The 19835-nt window shown below is 41.9% G+C and overlaps 1 protein-coding gene across 9 annotated transcripts in view; it reads right to left on the reverse strand.

Moving 5' to 3' along the window:
* Positions 1 to 347: 347 nt before the first annotated feature.
* magi1b (membrane associated guanylate kinase, WW and PDZ domain containing 1b) overlaps positions 348 to 19835 on the reverse strand; it is a 130670-nt gene continuing 111182 nt past the window's right edge. For 4 of the 9 annotated variants that reach the window (XM_046874549.1, XM_046874555.1, XM_046874553.1 and 1 more), the window contains 9 exons: positions 18467 to 18558; positions 15436 to 15628; positions 13111 to 13422; positions 11297 to 11500; positions 9902 to 9995; positions 9658 to 9745; positions 8239 to 8382; positions 4999 to 5137; positions 348 to 2410 (listed from right to left, as the gene is read on the reverse strand). In XM_046874549.1, coding sequence (XP_046730505.1) covers positions 978 to 2410; positions 4999 to 5137; positions 8239 to 8382; positions 9658 to 9745; positions 9902 to 9995; positions 11297 to 11500; positions 13111 to 13422; positions 15436 to 15628; positions 18467 to 18558 — 2699 coding nt within the window. In that variant the 3' untranslated portion in view covers positions 348 to 977. Of the gene's footprint in view, positions 2411 to 3746; positions 3830 to 3946; positions 4606 to 4998; positions 5138 to 8238; positions 8383 to 9657; positions 9746 to 9901; positions 9996 to 11296; positions 11501 to 13110; positions 13423 to 15435; positions 15629 to 18466; positions 18559 to 19835 lie in introns of those variants that run through there. The other 5 variants (XM_046874557.1, XM_046874556.1, XM_046874550.1 and 2 more) reach the window with 5 other exon arrangements.

The raw sequence follows: 19835 nt of genomic DNA on the forward strand, positions 1-19835 counted from the left end.
TGGTGTATCTACTGATCATCAACATACAGTTTAGCATCAGTTCAACAGCAAGCAGAACATTTACAGAGGAATAAATGATAAAGAAACTCCAGACTCGAACTCACCACAACACACGTGAACTTACACAATTATTTTTTGGGTAGTTGAAAAGAAGGTTTTGGGCTCATGATCATTTTATACTTTAGGGATGGAGAGATCTTCCTGTCTATTCTGAGGACTTGGTAATTGAAATCAAATGCTCGATCTGATTTCTTTGCTCTTTTAACCCGTATTAACCCGTAACTTTCAACCTGTGCTGCCCTGTGCTATACAAACGGTAATCTTTGGTGATACAATTAAGACAAAAGTGAAGATTGTGTATATATTTTATTCTCACATTATCATATTTTAACTTCATGTTCCCTTCATTCTCGTAAAACAATCACCTCTGAATGTACACGTACTGCAAACTGTCAAAAATATACAAACGAATGCAGACTTGTGCTATACTCTGGTCAAATGTGTAAAAATCATTGGCACCGAGGGAGAGAAAGAACAAAATAAAGAAGAAAAAGACACTGAACGTGTAAAGACATGCACAGCATACATGTGAGCACCCAGTGAGGAGAGATGCTCGGTGCATGGGTGTGGTCTCTTAAACCGAAAAATACTTTAATCAGACAGTAGTTCAAAAAACTGCCCTTTATAAAATAAAAACCATCAAGAATGGTACTATTAGGCACATAATCGTTTTCTTTATACATAGTCGTCAATCTCTGATAGATGTAGAACTGTTTGTGTAGGAAAAGAAATAATAAAAAAAAAACCACCAACAATTCCTGGAAAGTACAGCAAAAAAAACCAAAAACCCATTCTTCCGCTGTTTGTTACAAGTTGTCAAGTAATCTGTCTAGGAAAACATAGGAATGTCAAATTCATAGCATAGTATACAAGGTCCTCAGACGGCGCGAGGGCGTTTGCTGTTCCGTGCCAGTCTGTCAGATGCTGAGATCTTTGGAGCTCTCTTTGTAGGCCGTCTTCTTGGGCTCGGGGAGTGGATTGTTGACTTTGCCGTAATTGGACTTGAGTTTGCTGTAGTAATTTCTTACACTGCTTGCGTTGTCTTCCTCGTCGGGGTCAACCATGTTTCGAGAACCTCTTGCAGGTAGCATGTCTGGGTCAAGGCTCCTGGCTCGGTAGGAGGTCATTTCTGGAGTATCCGACTGGGATAATCGGCTCTTTCTCTCTGGAGAGCGACCCCTTAACAGCGAACTGTACTTCTGGAAAGCTGCACCGGAATCCGGGGTTCGGATGCGGGGAAGGCTCTGGTCCTGGTAAGTTCTCCGGGGCAAGCTGTCCCCATTGTATGTCCGCTCCATGGTCGAAAATCGGTCGATCGTTTCTCTGGGAAAAGGATTGCTTTGGGACAAACCGTTGTAGGGCTCTTGGCGGAGAGGTTCATTTCGGTTCGCGCGGCCGTACGGCATTCGACGTAGGGTATCGTCATGGTTCAAGCGGTCGTACGACTGCCTGGGGAGGATGTCATCACGGTTCGAACGATCGTAGAACTGGGGGAGGCTATTACCATTGTTGCTGTTAACAAACTGTCGGGGAAGGGTGCTAGTACTGTTGAGGTGACTGTAGGATTTGCCAGGGAAAGACAGATCATTGCCACGCTCTAAACCATCGTACGTCGTCCGTGGCAAAGGGCTCTCACGGTTTGGCCGCTCCGTTGCAGGCAACTCATCCAGGACACTGTCCAAGTTGAAAGAAGACACAGGAGATGGAGGATCCTTCAGGCCCTCATCCTCATCCCGCTGCGGTTTGCCATTGCGTGGCCCGTCAGAAGGAGGGTTGGATTGGCGACGTGGGGACTGGTATTTGGAGCGATGTGGGGAACGATACGGCGATTTGCGACGGTGAGGGGACCTGTGCCTGTGCCCTGATCGATGTGGGGAACGGTGCCTTTGTGGAGAAGAGTGACGATGGTGGCGTCTATTCGGGGATCGGCCGTGCCGACGTTCGTGCCGGCTGTCCAAAGTGTTGTCGGCGCTCCTCGTCCGCCGCCTCCTCTCCGGCGAATGGTGCCTCCGGTGGTGCTGATGGCTGGATGAATCATCCTTGCTGTACCTCTTCTCGTCTCTTCTCCGGTTATTACCACTGCTGCTTCTTTTCTTACTATGATGTGTGTTCCTGCCCCTTTTGTCCGGGGAACGGTGTCTGTGGTTGCTATGGTGATGATTAGAGCGATGGCCGTGCTTGCGCTGACCTGACTCGCCTTTCCTCCTGTCCTCGTTCCTGGATGTTTTATGAAGGTCTTGTGGAGAGCTGGATTCCAATGGCGGGTGATGCAGTCTGTTAGGAGGCGCTGGGTTCACTTCCGAAACAGTTTGAGCCCCGACGACGGGGCCGTTGTTGTCGTCGTTGCCGTCTGGAACATACACAAGGAATTGTGTAAAATAGAGCAAAAAATTTTAGAAATAGCCCAGCCAACTTTGCCCAGGTTTACTTTGGATTTAATGCCAATGATTCATTCAAACTCTTTTAGGACTTCAGCACTGTACAATTTAATAATGTTTTCCAGTTTTAGCACACTCTACTAAACACAGCATCTAATTTCCCAAGCTCCTGACAAGCTGAATTATGTGTTTTTGAGTTCCTGACACCTCAGCTCTACAGCCATTAACACAGGAGGGGAGAAAAAATAGCAGCAACATATCTAGTAGTATGACAAAGTCATCATCAATCATGCTAGCAAAACCATATGAATCAATTTAGCAGGAGGTAATGGCTTGGCCCTAAAACTAATTTTGGGGAGGAGACAATTAAATATTAGAAACTGTAAGTCAGGATCCGATGTCTTGTCTGATGAGTGCTTATGATTCAGGCAAAGTGTGTGTGGAGGAAATGGGAAATGGTTTCATGAATATGGTACAGCAACATTTTTGAGCAGCATTGGAGGGTGGTAACAATGAGATTGTGATTAAATTAATTTTGGGGTTATGATGTTTAGGCTTTCTCCGCTTGTACTTAACCTGTAAAAACTTGCTGCAAAATCAATAAAAATGTAGGTCCACCTCTGGACAGGTCGTGATCTTGGTGTGCTTTACATTACTGAAAATCTTACACAGGTCAAGTGTGCTTTTAATCAGTGGCATTAAATACTTCTTTAGTCTGGTTTGGACAGCCTTGTCTTTTGCACAGTTATGGTTCCTGGCTCAGATTGGATCTGTCTGTCTCGATTAATCACGTTCGTAACAACATATCCGTTTTGAGCATAAACGTACACGCCCCCTTGATCCATTGTTTGTTTCTTTGGTAATTGTTTCACTTTTTGCTATTGATCGGGCCCTTCCAATTTCGCTTAAACCAATTATTCAAGAACAGTACTACGCCACCAATGTCCCCATCCTTACATTTAATAAAGTGACTTTCGGAGGTGTGTGTCAAAGGGGAAAATCTGCATCACGGATTCATGTCACAGTGTCTAAATGTATCCGATCGAGGACCACATTCAAAAGTGCAAAGATCAGATCAAGCCAGGAAATTAGATTTGTGTCACCTCACCCTGGTAATGTTGCATGGAAAAACTACCCACATAAATGTCACAGTGAGAAACGAAGGCAGGAAATGTGTGATGTTCAAATCCATCGACTTCTCGCCGAAATGACAGGCGCGATCACAGAATTGGATTGCGGTGCATTGTGGGTGAATGGACAAAATGACTGATAATGGCACGGCACAGCGCGGATGCGGCAGCTACAAACCGTGGTCTGGTTTTGGAAGAAACCAGCCTCTCCTGCCTTTTCGTTTCTCGCACCGGCTGTGGCTTGGGGAGCGGCCATCGCTGCTAGAAGAGGTCGAGAGACCACCACAACCGATTTACAGGAGAAAGAAAGAAAGAAAAAAGAAGAGAAAGAAGCAGATCATTTAGATACTAGAAGCAAAGAAAAAAAAACCCGTGTGATTTTTTTTTTTGCAATGAAAACCTGTTTATTTTTTTTCAAAGAGAGATTGTCCATAAAATGCCCCCACCTTTAATTGAAAAATAAACATTAATAGAAGAGAGATATTCAGAACACCCAAATCACCATATACACCAACAAAGGAGGATACACAGACCAAAGCTCCACAGACAATGTGCAACACACACAGAGCGAATAACGTAGTGGACACTGCAAACAAAGAGTGGCAACATGTGGATGAAACAGAAAAAAAAAATGGTACAAAAATATACATAGAGATATTTGTGAATAAAAAAAAAAAACCCACATTACATACTGAAATTGACAAAATACATAAAAAAAAAAAAACCCAACAATAAAAATGCATGAAAACAACACTGGCGATCGAAATATCGGAAACAGTTACGAGGAATCTTCCATAAATATTATGGAAAAAAATTAATTCTCACTGAAGACGTCATGCAGCAACGGACATTACGGCTGGACTGAAATCACATGACCTGACGAATCCTAATGAAGATTGCGAACGAGCAGATTTACTGAAGAGTCTGTGGACGTCGACTATGTGTGGCAAACTCCATGAACTACAGTATCTCAGCTGCGAGGGGGTACAAGGATGCGTTCATAGTCTCTTAAAGTCTTCTCAGTAGCGTACATTCACCTTCAATAAATAGCATAAATATGTTACTTACACCGAACTGACTCAGCAATCAAGTTTGTGTTTTTATCAGCGATTAAAAAACCTACAGCTCTGCGAAGTCTCTGAGAAGTCCTAAATCCAGTTATACTTTCAGAAGAAAAATTCTACAGACTGTCACTTTTTGTCTATCACGTGCCCATGGAATGAGTTTCCCCGCATCCCGCATTGCAAAGAGAAAGCCAAAGGCAACATGAGGAAGCCCATCACCAAATAGCAGGAGGCCTTGACAGACAGGGCTGGCAAAGTGTGTGTTTGTGGGGGGAGAGGGAAGAAGAGAAGGAAGGAGAGGAGAGTTGGTGGTCTGTCATGGTGTGAAGACTGGCGAGAATGGGATGTTTTCGTAGATGGACCCACCATATTCGGGGACCGAGCCGTCGCCGCGTTTCAGCACCAGGTGTGCTGTCCGGCCGCCGCTCTTAATCAGCTCGATGGCGCGGGTGTGCTTCATGCCTTTGGTGCTCTCGCCATTAATCTCCAAAATCTCGTCTCCTACCTAAGAATACGATGAAGGACAATCAGTATTCAATAAATATACAATGAATATATACATATATATATTTATTATAGTGATGGAGAATTTTACTGATTATTCCATCGATTAATCGAGTAATCGGAAAACAAGTACTTTTTCTTTAATAAGAGACAATAAGTAACTTGTTTCCTTTTTTAGAATAATTTACATATTTTAGCAAAAATTGCATAAAAGAATATCTGTGAAAACTAAACCTTTTTAGTGCATTTAATTGACATATTACATCAAAATGCAAATAGAAATATAGAATTCATAATTACAAATATAAAAGATTTTAGATTACTCAATTAAAAAAAAAGGAAACCCACTGTACGGTGTTTTCTTTGTTTTGGTTTGAAATTATTCCAAATCTGGAAACTTTGTCATTTGCTTTGGACAGAATCTATGGAAGCCCGTTTGTGCCACATAAATAAAAAATAAACATATTTTTTGCCCGCAATTCTGCCTTTTTTTTCTAATCGGGCAGCGTCACCCTCTCTGTAGTGACAAAGATTTCCACATTTAAAATGAAATCGGCTAAAATCAACAGAATCGCACGGTATCAAACTGAGCCTCTGATCCCTGGAGAGAACTCTGTCTAACAATCAGCTCTGGAGGAGACGGAACAAGATGGATGAAGCAGAGGAACCTCGTTCATACACCAACAGCTTCAAACTTCAGGCCCACAACATGGTTACTGGTGGATACAGTAGAAATGTTGGATGTTTACGAGAAATAAAGAGTATATATACAGGTAGTCCCCTACTTAAAATGGAGATACGTTACGAGGATCTCATCGCGAGTCAAAAATATCGTGAGTGGAAGATGGTGCTATGACTTCGACAGACTTTCCTGCTTCATGCTGATTTATCATTTTTATATTTTGTTCTAAACTGATGGCTTTCCATTTCTTTTTTTTTTCCCTACCAGCAGGAGACATACTTGGGCATTTGGAAGACATGCTTTTATCACTAAAATTGCTGTTTGAAACAGAAAAGAATACACACTGAGAAAATCACAGGGTGAGAGATACTGTTTCAGGAAATGTTTAATATTTTTACAATTTTGTCGTATTGCTATCGTCATCGTAAGATCGGAAAAACTTAAGTGGAACCATCATAAATGGGAGACCATCTGTATTCTATACATACTGTATATAGGCTTCTAATCGATTAAAATATTTAATATTCAATCGCAGCTTAATCTCTTAATCGATGCTTTATACAAATGTATGTTTATCATTAGGGAAACCAAACTCACCATTGAGCATGAAGACAAAATATTTTTCTAAAATGTTCGAAAGTCATTACGTAAATCATCAGGACACCAAACGGAACTTTTGCTATGTTTCCACACGGACGGTTTTAATTGGCGGATGTGCGCATCATGGCGGATTTTAATGCATGATTTGAGACCTGCTGCATCAGTAAAACACATCTATAGAGATTGAAAATAATTTTTCGTAGTAAAAAAGGGACGTTGTAAAATAAATGTGTGTTGAAGGTTTTAATTTCTCCCCTTTTATATTTATTTATTCATGTTTTGAATAAAAATGGTCGAAAAGAAAAAAGTGCATAAATATTTGATTGCTCAGCTTTTGAAGACGAGTCAATGTTATATTCTTTTTGAACTACTTTAATAAAAGGGAAAAGAAAAAAATATATACATTTTTTCTATTTTATTGTGCACCAAACAAAAAACCTTTTCTAAAACATATTTCCATATTCTTTTCCGAATAAAACAGAAACGAATGCTACAAACACGGAATAAAGAACAGCTGGAAATGCAGGAATATTCTTCTCCATGCATTGGGTCATCTGTCATCTGTTCTCCAGGGAAGCACCATTTTGGAAGATGCGGCTTATTAGTTATTGCGATCGATAGCTACAGGTGACCCTTTCACCGATCCGAATTAGAATTCACAGGAAACGGCTGCACACTGCGGGAGAAAAACGAGGTCTGCACTTTGAGATCCGGAGCGGTGGCGCTGAGGAAAACACGAGAGACAGCAGGAGACGCTTTTCTCTCGCTTTCCCTTACGTTAAATGGGATCAGCTCGCAGAGCAGAACTTACAGCAGCGCGTATGAAATCGGGAAACCATTCTCATCCTCCTCTACAAAGCCATGTTGTAGATATGGCTGCATTGCTAATCTTCTTTATTGCACCCTCGCATCTCAAGTGCCGTTTATTCTTTTATATTCCGTGTGCTTTATCTTAAACGGGGCCTCTGTGGATCGGGAGTCTATTCTACGAACATATAATGATGGAAATGCCAGTACATTCCAGGGCCAGTTTTAATACAATATTTGAGCTTATTGAATACTTTTGGTGTCTGAAATATAGTTTAATTTTAAAACAATCTGATTCTACATTAAACTAATTACAGGTTGTCCAAAATTCAGCTGCTAGGATTCTGACAAAGAGCAGGTCTGGTGAGCGAATTTCTCCGATTTTGGAGTCTCCCTGTTAGAGTCCGTATGGAAGATCTGTTTTTTTCCTCCCATGCACCAAAACTGTGAAATTCTCTCCCTATTGACGTTAAACAGGCTGAATCATTTAGTGTTTTTAACTCAGCTTTTAAAACTTTCAAGATCTTTTTATTTATGTGACGTATTCTGTGATGTTCATTTTCCTTTTATCCTTTGATCTTTATTTTTATTGAATCATTATTGTTATTATAGCATTATTATTGTTTCTATTATTATTAGTTAATTTCTTCTTCAATGCTTCTTCAAAGGCGCTATATAAAATAAAGTTTATTATTCAAAACTGCTGTAATTCAATAATCCTGGCAAAATCTCAAGGTACGGGAGAAGAATTACACACTTAACGACGTAATTTGCAAATTGAAACAAGACGTGGAACCTCTGCCAAGTGTTTTGCTCCTCGTTCTACAGATGAAAGCGTTGGATTATCGTGTTGTAAATATTTAAAGGACGACCATTTCGGATGCTGCTTTCGGGGGGTTCAGACAGGGTTGAGTTTTTGAGTCTGTTTTTTGTTCAGGTTTCGGAAACCAGTCACAAACGACCCGGACCACGGATTCGTCCAAAAAATCGGATCGGGATGTGTTCGGACGTACCCTCATCTTGCCGCTGCGCACCGCTGCTCCCTCTTCGGCGAGTCTCAGCACGTACAGGTCCATGTTGTACTCGCGTCCTCCACGCAGACTGAATCCAAAGCCTTTACTGTCTCTCTCCAGGTCCACTGAGTACAGCTCTCCTTCCTAAAACACACACACACAAAATTAAGCAAGATGTACATCAATACAAACACACTTCATTAGGCTCAAGGTCAGCTTCTTGTGTATGTGTGTGTGTGTGTGTGTGTGTGTGTGTGTGTGTGTGTGTGTGTGTTCTCTCTCGAATTAAAGCTCAGAGCTCTGGTTTCCAAAATCACCTGCAGGAAAGTCACCCAGTGAGCTGATAGCAATGATGACTGAGCCACAATATAAATAATAGATTACAGCAGCCCTGGTGGGGTTTTGTGTGTGTGTGTGTGTGTGTGTGTGTGTGTGTGTGTGTGTGTGTGTGTGTGTGTGTGTGTGTGTGTGTGTATTTTTGGTTTGGGATAAAGTGGAAACAGGATGGGGGCATCTCCAAAAGCGCCACAGAGAACGAAACGAGAGGACGTAAACAGCTGGACAGTGTGGGGGAGGAAGGAGAGAGAGATGGATTACCTCGATTTATTTTTCAATTGAATGTTAAATAAGTTTTCCAACTGTTGAAGATGATAAGGACTGATCGTGCAAACTTTCCAAATGTATACTAATGGGGTGGAGATTTCAGACGTGCCTAGTCACAGGAGTTGAGAAGATCGGTAGCTTCTCCTCCGTCTACAACACACGCTTCAGTACAGAACCTCATCATTAGCATCGTAATCAGCAGAGAACCGAACTGCTGACAACTTGATTTTTTTGGAAAAATTGTCACGCTGCACAGTCTGTGCACGAAGCTGAAAGCTGAAACACAAACCACCTTTTCGAATTTGAGGTAAAGTAGCAGGGCCAAATGAACCATGGCAGGAAATAAGGCTGAAAGTTCAGCTTTAGCCAGCAGCACTTGGCATAATGAGTAAAAAAAAAAACCTGAATTAGTCTGTAATCACACGTTTTAAAGCGACACACTTTCATAGACGGTATAATAACATTATTTAAGATTAAATAAGTATATGAGTAGTAGCATATTATTACGGACCTGGACTGGATCAGGCACTTTCACACAGTTATTTATTTTACATTTATTGCATTTTACAGATGCTTTTACAACTTAGCAGTTGAGGGTTTGAGGGCCTTGCTCAAGAGCCCAGCAGTGGCAGCTTGGTGGCGCTGGGATTTGAACTCCTGACCTTCTGATTCAGAGTCTAAAGCCAACACATCTTGCCTTCATTTTGATATGTATTTAATAAAATGACACACTGTGGTGGTTTGGGCTGCACATCGCACACTCGGGGTGCAGTGTTTGTGCATGTTATACAAGTGTGTTAATGTGATTGCACGTACCTGATTTGTAGCTTGTGTGGGGGCTGGTGGAGGAGGAACCTGAGGCGCTTTAAACTCGAAAGACTCCTGTTTTGGTTTGCTGTTGTTTCTAGGTTGAAGAGACAAAAACATTCATTTTGAGTGAAAGATTGTAAGAGCAAAGCTACCAAAAAAAAAAGGCAAGATTTCCAGTGTGATGGTTGTGTGTGTGTGTGTGTGTGTGTGTGTGTGTGTGTGTGTGTGTGTGTGTGTGTGTGTGAATTACCTTGGCTCAGGTGCAGCTTGTTGTTGAGGTGTGTGTGTGGTAGTGATGGTGGCGATCTTCTCAGCGTTGGTCAGCAGCGCCGCGTTGGAGGACTCTGTCGACGGAGCGAGATGGAGAAAAGTGCATGATTTTTCTATCGCACGTGGAAACCTGAAGCTCTCCTGCATGACGAAAGCCTTTCTAAAACACTCACATGCTAATCCGTAAATTCACTATATAGATTAAAGCTCTGGTCAGGAGCCAGTTTGAAACAGCTGAGATGTGCTGGGGGGGGGAACTGCAGCGAACACTGTCACTGCAGCTGCAGAAATAAAGATACCTAGCTGGACTTGCTGTGATTTTGTATCATCGAGGTTCATCTCATACATTTGAACACTGTGGATACTGTAAGTGCCACGAGTGCAGGTTCCATAATCTGTGCTTATTGTAAGCTTTGGCATTGCCCACCTTGCCCACCCAGGCTCCACCAAACTGGATTCCTTATTCCTCAACATCCATTTAATTGTAGGTCCACCTCAGCAGGACAGGTCTACATGCGAGCCTCTTTTGTTGGGTCTATTCCCCCGCCGCCTTACTGAGTCATTGCGAACCCCAATGTTGCAGAACCACAAATTCTCTGGAAAGTATGCGCATTTTTCCCCACCACAGCTGGCAACGTTTTCGAATACGTACATTTTCTTTTTCCACAACGGAATCTATTAACCTCATAACTATCTGCAGCCTCCTCATCCTCCTTATTTTGAAAAATGTTCTACGACAGAAACCCACCACGTCAGTTCGACTCTGCATTGGGACCATCTTCTGCAGACTTGAGCCATGTCCACACTAATACATTTTTCAGTACATCTCTCAGTCTTGAGACGCAGTCAACGGAAACGTAGCTTTTTGAAAACGCTCCCCAAAGTGGACAAATCCGTGAAAGCTTTCGCTTCGCAGTGTGGAAAATGGAGGGAATCCATGTCGTCCTCTGCGTTGCTTCCCTCTGCGTTTTCTCTCTTCATTACGACAGATGAACATGCAGCCCAGTCAAGGGTTTTTGCCACACACACACCTACACACGCTCTTATGGCAATCAGCTCTAGTGACCAAAACAAACCAGAGTGCAAGTGGCCCCCTTTCATCCGAACAGCTCTAACAGCCCGAGCTTACTCTCAAGCACTAATGGAGAATAAACAGCTAAATGGGAAAACAGGTCCGGAATAAAAGAGGGAGCAGTTCAGCATGCCGGAGATCCTTGCACACAACCACAGCTCGGCCAGTTAAGGTACATTTGAAGGCAAATACTTTTGCATTTTTACTAAAGTGAAAGTTTAAAGGGACACTTTTACTTTTAATGGCATCATATTTATCCACCACTGTCAAACAAATTTTTAGACATGAATCTGAGCATCTCACCATCTCCTGGAATGATGCGCAGCGCTACCGTGTTCCCCGCCTCCTTTATCAGGTTGACGATGTCCGAGTGAGACTTGTTGGTGATGGAGCAGCCGTTGACGGCGAGGATCCGATCTCCTACCTTCAGCTTCCCGCAGCGGTCTGCTGGACTGCCCTCTATGATCCGCCCTATTTTATGAGGCATGGCCACACATGTGTTTCCAGCTTTATGGCATTTCCAAAAAAAATTTTTTTTTTTTTTAAAAAGGAGCAGCCCATAGAGATGAGAGAGGAGAAGAATAAAGGAGAGACAGAGAAAGCAAATGGGTTAATACACCAAGCCACCCAAGACAGAGTGGAAAAAAAAACAGTGTAATATAGAATGACCACCATGGACAGCTCCGTTAAATCCCAACTCCCAAAGCAAGAAAGGTGTAAGAAATGTGTAGAGAATGGTAAAGTAAGAGAAAATAAGGGAAAAAAAACACTCCCACTTTTGCCATTATTAAAATAGCAGGTGGAAATGTGGCATTGAGATACATACAAGTCTCTCAGATTTTGCTTTATATTAATCAGATCCAAACGCTTTAAATTATGTAAAGTATCTTGAAAGAATAAAAATAAACCTAGATTCGAAACTCATGCCTCTTTAACTCATCATGGCAGAGGTGTGCAGCATGCCCTTGTCATAATGAATTATGGAGAACGCAGAAATAAATGATGAAGATGCTTCTAGAAAAAAAAGATAATTCTACAGGGCTGAGGGTTTGGTAATATGTAAAAAAGAAGTACAGAGCGTGCACAAGCCACTCAATCCTCCCCAGACACAGAAATGAAAAATAAATTATTTGCATCCTTGACATCATTAAATACAAATAGTCCAAAATCCTCTCACTCTATTGCACGAGATGCTCGTCAGTATGTGGTGTATGTGTTTTGTGTGAACTATGCCCTTGTGTGCTGCATAAAGAACTGACTACAGAAGACTCTCAGCATCTCTGGCTTTGCCCCGAGGCTTTCTTTCCACCCACACGCTCTACTGCCCTGCGCCTCGATTGTTCATTACCGAGAACGAACAAACCCCCGCTTCCCTCGCTCTTCGTTCAGTAACGCTTCCATGCGTTGTTTTGGAGGGGAGGAGCTCTGGTTGCCGGCTTAGCGAGGACATCTGCTCATAAACTGAGCAAACAGACTCAAGTCTTTTAGTAAATGCCGGTTATTGGAAACAGAGAGTTGATAAATCCCCACTTCTCGCCTTTTTCTTATGAGCCGAACTCTTCTGTCTTCTCTGGCCCGGGGAACATTACAAGTGGTTTTCATCCCAGTTCACAATTCTCTTGTGCTTTTTTTTTCCTCTATGTATTAAAGAAGTGTACTGATGAGATGCTGCACGTTCGGCACTCAGGTGGAAATGGAAAGACGCAAGAAAAGAAAAGAAACCCGAAGGCAACCCCAAACCAACCGATGCTGTCAGATCCAAGCCGAGCATCCAGATACCCCAAACCCTTGCACCCCTCCACCATAAATCAGATTTCATTCATTATTATTATCAGGGTTTCTGCAGGTTTCACTATGTCAAATTTAAGACCAATAAGAATGGAATTTAAGACTAGTCAGAAAACGCACACAAATACGTTGTTAGCAACTGGCTTAGCCAAGGCTAAAGATAAAGAGTGTTAATTGGCACTATAAATTGATTATTAGAACGACGCTACACTTCTGTCTCAGCAGCTTCTGCATATCAGAATTGAGATTTTGTGACACTATTGAAAGTATAATCTTTCTGGGACTTGCCCCAAAAATATTCATCACTGAACCAGCAGCATTCCTCTCACCGAAAGTCGTCCCTGTGTCAGGTCTGGAGACGGACGAGACGATGACGAAGCCGAAGCCTTCGTTCTCGCCGCGCCGGATCTCGACGTCGTACGGCTGGATCGCACTTGGCACTACGCTACTGTTTCCTCCTCCACCGCCACCACCTCCTCCGCTGCCGATGCCGCTGGTGGAGCCTGAGCCCGAGCTGACCGTGTTTAGAGAGTTCTGGCTGCCCTGAGGCGTGCGCTTGTCCTCCGTCAGAGACGCCGCCTGGGTACTGCTGTGATGGGACGAGGCCGGAGACGGAGGGACTTCACCGTCCACCTTCGCTACTGATGCGCGAGAGGCATTCATATCAATAATACATAGCAAATTCAGTGTTACTTAACAAGTAGATCTTTAAAGCTTAGCAGTAACATACAGAATAAACATAAAATAAACATAAATTATAGTAATATTACAGTAAATACCCATATTAATTGTAACTTTTTTACTAAGAATATCAATATTTTGGTGCTCTACACTGAGAGACAACTGTAGGCAACATTATAGATCAGGGGTCCCTAAACTGCAGCCCACACATTTGGAACAGCTCTGTGAACAATTCCAGAGACATGTATGAAAAATTGTACTCATATTCATATCTGTATTTGATAATAAAGATTGGGTTTCAAGCTAAAATTTCATTTAGTTTTTGATAAAAGTCGAGGCAATGATAGCTGTTTGCTTGCTGTCATTACAAGAGCGGCCCCTAGAGGCCAATCGCTGATGGCACACACGCTGTTTTGTTTTTTTTTACACGCGAGACGGCGCGCTGCATGGAGAGCGCTATATAATATTTATTATTTATAATTTATTCATTACATAATTATTTTTAATAATGAATATATTCATATTTATTTCCTTTAGCACATTTTCATGATTCAGTATTTTTTTTTATAAACCACAGCACTATTTTACATGGAGTGTTTGTTTTTTATCCAGTATCTATTTTAAAAATCAGTTGATAAATTGGTTATTGGCAAGTAGGATTCCAACCTCTAGTTATTAACGTAGCCTAGTTATCTGTTAGAATCATTAGAAGACATTTTTATGTAGAATGCAACAACGGTGTTGGGAACGCTGCTGGTAAACATCATATGGCACTGCTTATGACCAGTATCCAATAGGAGTCTTCCCTTTTTAAAATGTCCCTCTCAGGATGATTCGTTTCTACTGTAACCCGAACGACGGATATTTGAAAAACCACCGGTTTTGTTAGACTCCAGATAAACAATCCAGTGGACTCCATTTTGCAGCAATCCAATAATAACTGGTGAGGTCTCGGAGGGACGAGCTGACCTATTTTCCTTTTCCTACAGTCTATCGGCCGCGCCGGCACAGGGAAAGCACGAGCCGGTGTTTTGGGCCTGACGAAGTGAGATTCATGAGCCGAGAGTCGTTTAGCGGAGCCCGGCGTGTCTGGTATTTCTCGTCAGCAGGTGGGAGGTGTGGTGGGGGGGTTTGGATGTGGAGAAGCTGAAGCACGCTTGATCATCTTTACGATCGCCGCTCGCTTCCCGTCAAGGCCACGGAGACATTTCACACCCGCAACTAATGCTCCAAACACTTCATCTCGACCGCTTCAATGAGGTGTGGATGATATCAGCCATTTAAAGTGCAGCTTAGAAGAATGCCAGATGCCTTTTTTTCCCCCCTGGGACTACATTGGTTTTCTTTAACCAATGTGTTTAATTAACCCTGGTAAACGAGTCGTGTTCGCGTTTTAGAGCAGAAACAGGCTTTGTTAAAGAGACCGGATCGGGAATGGCTAGTTCATTAACAAGTAGCGTGAACTCTCATTTAAATCCAATCTGTCCTGTATTGATGAATAATTAGGCTGGATTTTTGAATTATGCATAATCCTATTAAAAGGGTGCAGTCATGAGGTATTCCATTAGCAGGGCAGGTCATGGCTGCAATATCAATGTTCATAGACCATAGATATGCATAGAATAAAGCAGATATTAAAAAAGGACTCTTGAATTTGATACACAAAAGCAAATAAAATGATTTATCAATGTTTAGAGATGAAACATGACCACTCATTTCCTGCACAAGGTCCTAAAAGCTTGTTCCTCAACAAGGTTCCTTAAATGTTCTTCATACATTTGGTTTTCAAAGTGACTAAATTTGTCCATTCAATCCAAAAGCTCAGATCAAGATTTTCCTTCAGAAAGTTGGTTGATTTTATAGGAACACTAATGAAACACATTTGAACCAAAAGACGCTGGAATTTATTTGAATAAATGAAGCTGAGGTTGCTGAGTAAAGCAACGGCATTACAGACCCGGGTTATTTCTCACCTCCATATCCAGTTTTGCGTCTGACGGTCAGGTTGACGTGGCCCTGCTTGGCTGCCTGCTGCATGAGCTGCACTACAAGCTGATGGGATTTGCCCACCACGGCCGTCCCGTCCACGCAGATCAGCTCGTCTCCGGAGCGCAGGCGTCCGTCCTCATCTGCGGCACCGTACTTCACGATGTGGCCGATGTAAATCTGAAAAAGGCAGGAGGTAAATGACCGTTTTGTTATTGGTTCTAAAACGCGTACTAACTCCAGAGGGATTTGTCTTTAGGGCTGACTGCAATCCTGCGCTCAGGGTTTGGTTTAATTGTGATTAAACTGATGACTGGTACTCGCCACACCAGTGCTTTCCTCATGGACCGAATCCCTGTGGAAAAATCGGCCCCGAAAAGCCAGCATGTCCGCTTGAATGAGCTTCAAAACTAATTTGGCATCCAGTATGGAGACCGTGGGTGGCTTGGGAGACATTTTTCTAAGTCAATAAAGCCAAGATGAAAGCAGGAGCTCTGTTTCTAGGATGAACCACACAAACACACACACGGCACAGATTGTGGCTTTCGTAACATTTCAAGCTGCACGCTGTACATGGAAAGGGTTGTCGCGAGCAAACCCTCAAAGGCTGGCGGTGAGACAGGCCAAGAACAATTTGGACCAGCTTCAGAAAGCTCTGAATTCATAGTTAGAACTGTGTACGAGAAAATACACAGGCTTCGAAAGAAACCACGACTGCTTGGATTGTAATGTTGAAAGGACACTACAAGAGATACAGTTGGTCTTCTTCATCAGACTTGTGACAGACCTTTCAGGTCTGCAGTGGTCAGTATTTATCAAAAGTGCTCCAAGAAAGGAACAGTGGTGAACCGGCGGCAGGGTCGTGGGCGGACGAGGCTCATTGATGCACGTGAGGAGCGAAGGCTGGTCTGTGTGGTCCGATCCAACAGACTGCTGAAGAAGTTAATTCTGTTAATGCTTGATGGCTCGGAATTGTTTTGGTAGCAAAAGGGGGCATGCACAATATTAGGCAGGTGGTCATAATGTTGTGCCTTGTCGGTGTATATATGTTTATTTATGGATGGATGGATGGATGGATGGATGGATGGATGGATGGATGGATGGATGGATGGATGGATAGATAGATAGATAGATAAATAGTTTAAAGTGCTATAAATACACACTTATAAAAGTGTTTAAGGTGAAAATCAAGTACAACACTGGATTGCGTGATTCACCTGTAATTCTATCATCTCTATTCAGTGTGGCTTTCATTCATTTTGGTTCTACGACAGGGCAGAATTGTCCTTACAAATCTGTATTTTATCAAAAAAGAAATATATGAAAGAAACTAATTAAGCATTAAAAACCAGACTACTGCAATGAAAAATGGTGTCCATGGTGGTTTCAGTATTTGATTATCCTGTCCAATACATCTTTGTGTTGCGTCTTGTGCCCAAATTCTCCTATTGATCCAATCAAAAATCCAAATCTTCACCTTAGATTCATGTTTGCAAATTACAGACTGGAACAAAACCTACATGTCAACATGTAGAGACACACCAGAGAACATGAAAAGCAAAGAAACTGCTGATCACTTGTGTGTAAATGTGTTCTTTGATCAGATTTCATCAAATGCAACGTGAATAAACACAGACCTTTATGTAGAAACCACATCTTTCCCCCTCAGTCTGGTTTTTATCATATTTATATAGGAAATTTATTTTTTTAACAGAATGTTTTTTGCATGTCCTTGACAATCAAGATTTATTTTTTCAAAAGCACAGAGGCCAAATTCAGGTTGGAATGTTTCTAGTACAGTGTGCTGTGTTTATTCAGGGCCTTTCGAGAAGGTCATTACTCATGTTTTCATCACAAAGCTAAGCAGTAGCTAATTTGTATTACTGACTGCAGTCGTGATAAAGTACTTCATAATGATGCACTGCTAGAAGGCTAAAAGACTGTACGGCGGGCGCGATATTTATTGTCGAATATATAAAGAGCCAGTGAGTGGTGTTACCGGGGGAAAAAAAACTCAATCTGACCTTTTTTACTTTGATTATTAGTTTGGCTTTTAACAATTTTAAAATAAGATGCAGAAATGAAAGTCCAGTGAAGGTCTGAACAAAAACAAGAATGATTTTAATATTAAGGACAAACCTACTCCCTGAAAACCCCAGCAGCCTCTTACTTATGGGATATTTTTCTAACTTTTCCTCACGTTACGTTTCAATCTCGGAGTTTGTTAGCAAAATTTTATTCTGTTTGCTATAAAGACAATCTATGACCTTTGTTTTAAGACAGGAATCATTAAAAGGGGAGCTCGTCTGTTGTATCGGACCACACGGACCAGCCTTCGCTCTCCACGTGCATCAGTGAGCCTCATGACCCTATCGCCGGTTCACCACTGTTCCTTCCTTGGAGCACCTTTGATAGATTCTGACCACTGCAGACCAGAACATCCCACAAGAGCTGCAGTTTTGGAGATCCTCTAAACCAGTCGTCTAGACGTCACATTTGTCAAACTCGCTCAAATCCTTACGCTTGCCCATTTTTCCTGCTTCTTACACGTCAACTTTGAGGAGAAAATTCACTTGCCGCCTAATAAATAAATCCCACCCACTAACAGGTGCCATGATGAAGAGATGATTAGTGTTCTTCATTTCACTGGTCATAACGTTATGCCTGGAGGAGAGTATCTTTAATGATACTGTGGTGAGTCTTGATCTAGCGTGTAAGAGTATTTTAGATACGATACCTTGATTAGTCTTGATGTTAGGGTGAAGGAGATTATTTATGGTTCAGACAAACAAACAGTCCGGTGATATAATTATAGTGAAAAAAGCCCAAGTGTCAAATCTAATAAGTGTTGAATATGTATGCTAAGCTCAAACGATAACAATCCAAGTGTGCTGTGTTCATTTCTGTGATCATTTCTCCAACATTATTGTCCCTGATTTACTACAGAAGTAACAGAAGTATTTTTTTGCATACTAACATATTAAATAAGTAAAAAAAAAGAAATTTCAATTTACTCACTGGCTCTCCTGGTTCATTCCCTCCGAGGATCCGGAACCCAAAACCTGTATCTTTCCTCCACAGAAAGATATCCTGTTCCTGGTAGTCTGGCACTGTAAAAAAAAAAAAAGGAACAAATAACCCGAGGCCACAGTCAATTCACCTGCAGCATGACGCACACGGCCTTAATCATTCTCACTGTTCTGTGCTCTCGAGGCAGCGAGGAACGGCGGTAAAAAAAAAAAAAAAAAACCGGCAGCGGTGCTAATAATGTCATCATTTTAACAGTTGCACCTGGGGTTGGACCCAATCAGAATTACGGTCAGATTCAATTTTTCATAAAGCCTTACAATCGACAGGCAGGCCTGCAGCGGCAGCGATTACCCTGCTGAAAATTATCCTGTAAATCATCGCAGCCTGAATGGAGTAATAATATACTAGCAGAAATGAACAAAGAGAATAATGCAACATATATCTTATTTATTTCCTCCATCTCGTACAGCATCAGGAATAATAATTCATTTACATTAGTGTTGAGCAGATGAGAGAGGAACTCTGTCTATGGGATGACACCCAGTCCTGCTCGGAACAGGAATGCTTTGTGCAAACTTCATAAAGATCTGCTTTGCATGGGTTGGAATGGAGGATCTCCTGCGATAGAGCTCTAAACCCTATTGGACATGATGAACATGAACGCTGACTGCATTCCAGGCTTTCTTACCTCACCTACATCAGTACTTGACTTTACTAACACACTTGTGTCTGAATGAATATCCACAAACATCCACAAGTGCAATTGCAAATCTAGTGTAGGGAATTAAAAGTTCAAACTGCTACTAAACGAGGAATACGATGCTCAAAAAGCAGATACCGCAGTTATGAACATGTGTCCGCAAACTTGGACAAAAAAATGGCAAAATAATGTATGAATCTTACAGTCTGTACAAGTTAAACCCTGGTGCCTTCTACAGTTTTGGAGCCACTCTATCTAATCATTTTTGACTCCATGACTAGCAAATAATGCTCACTTGATTAAGGTTTAAAGGTTTATTCCACTTTTCTCCCCCTCTTACCATCATGTCGACAAATACATCAGGTGTGTGTTGCCTTTTAAGCCCCGGCAGACCCCCCAAAAAAGACATTTTTAGTTTGCTTTTTGGTCAATACCATGAGTAAGACAGCAAGCGAGGGCAAACATCAAACAAATATCGCTCAATTTCTGAGGCATGAAAGTGGATTTGAAGATATAAACTCACCCTTAGAGGACAGACTAAGACTATTAAGATATCTTTTAATGCAGTAAAAGAACCTGCTTGATGCCCCTTACAGCCTAAATGACTTGCAGAACCTTCTTTATATCTGTTGTTAGGAATGATTCCTGGTCATGTGG

The sequence above is a fragment of the Silurus meridionalis genome, chromosome 19 (assembly GCF_014805685.1).
Source record: "Silurus meridionalis isolate SWU-2019-XX chromosome 19, ASM1480568v1, whole genome shotgun sequence".
In the NCBI taxonomy this organism is placed as follows: Eukaryota; Metazoa; Chordata; class Actinopteri; order Siluriformes; family Siluridae; genus Silurus; species Silurus meridionalis.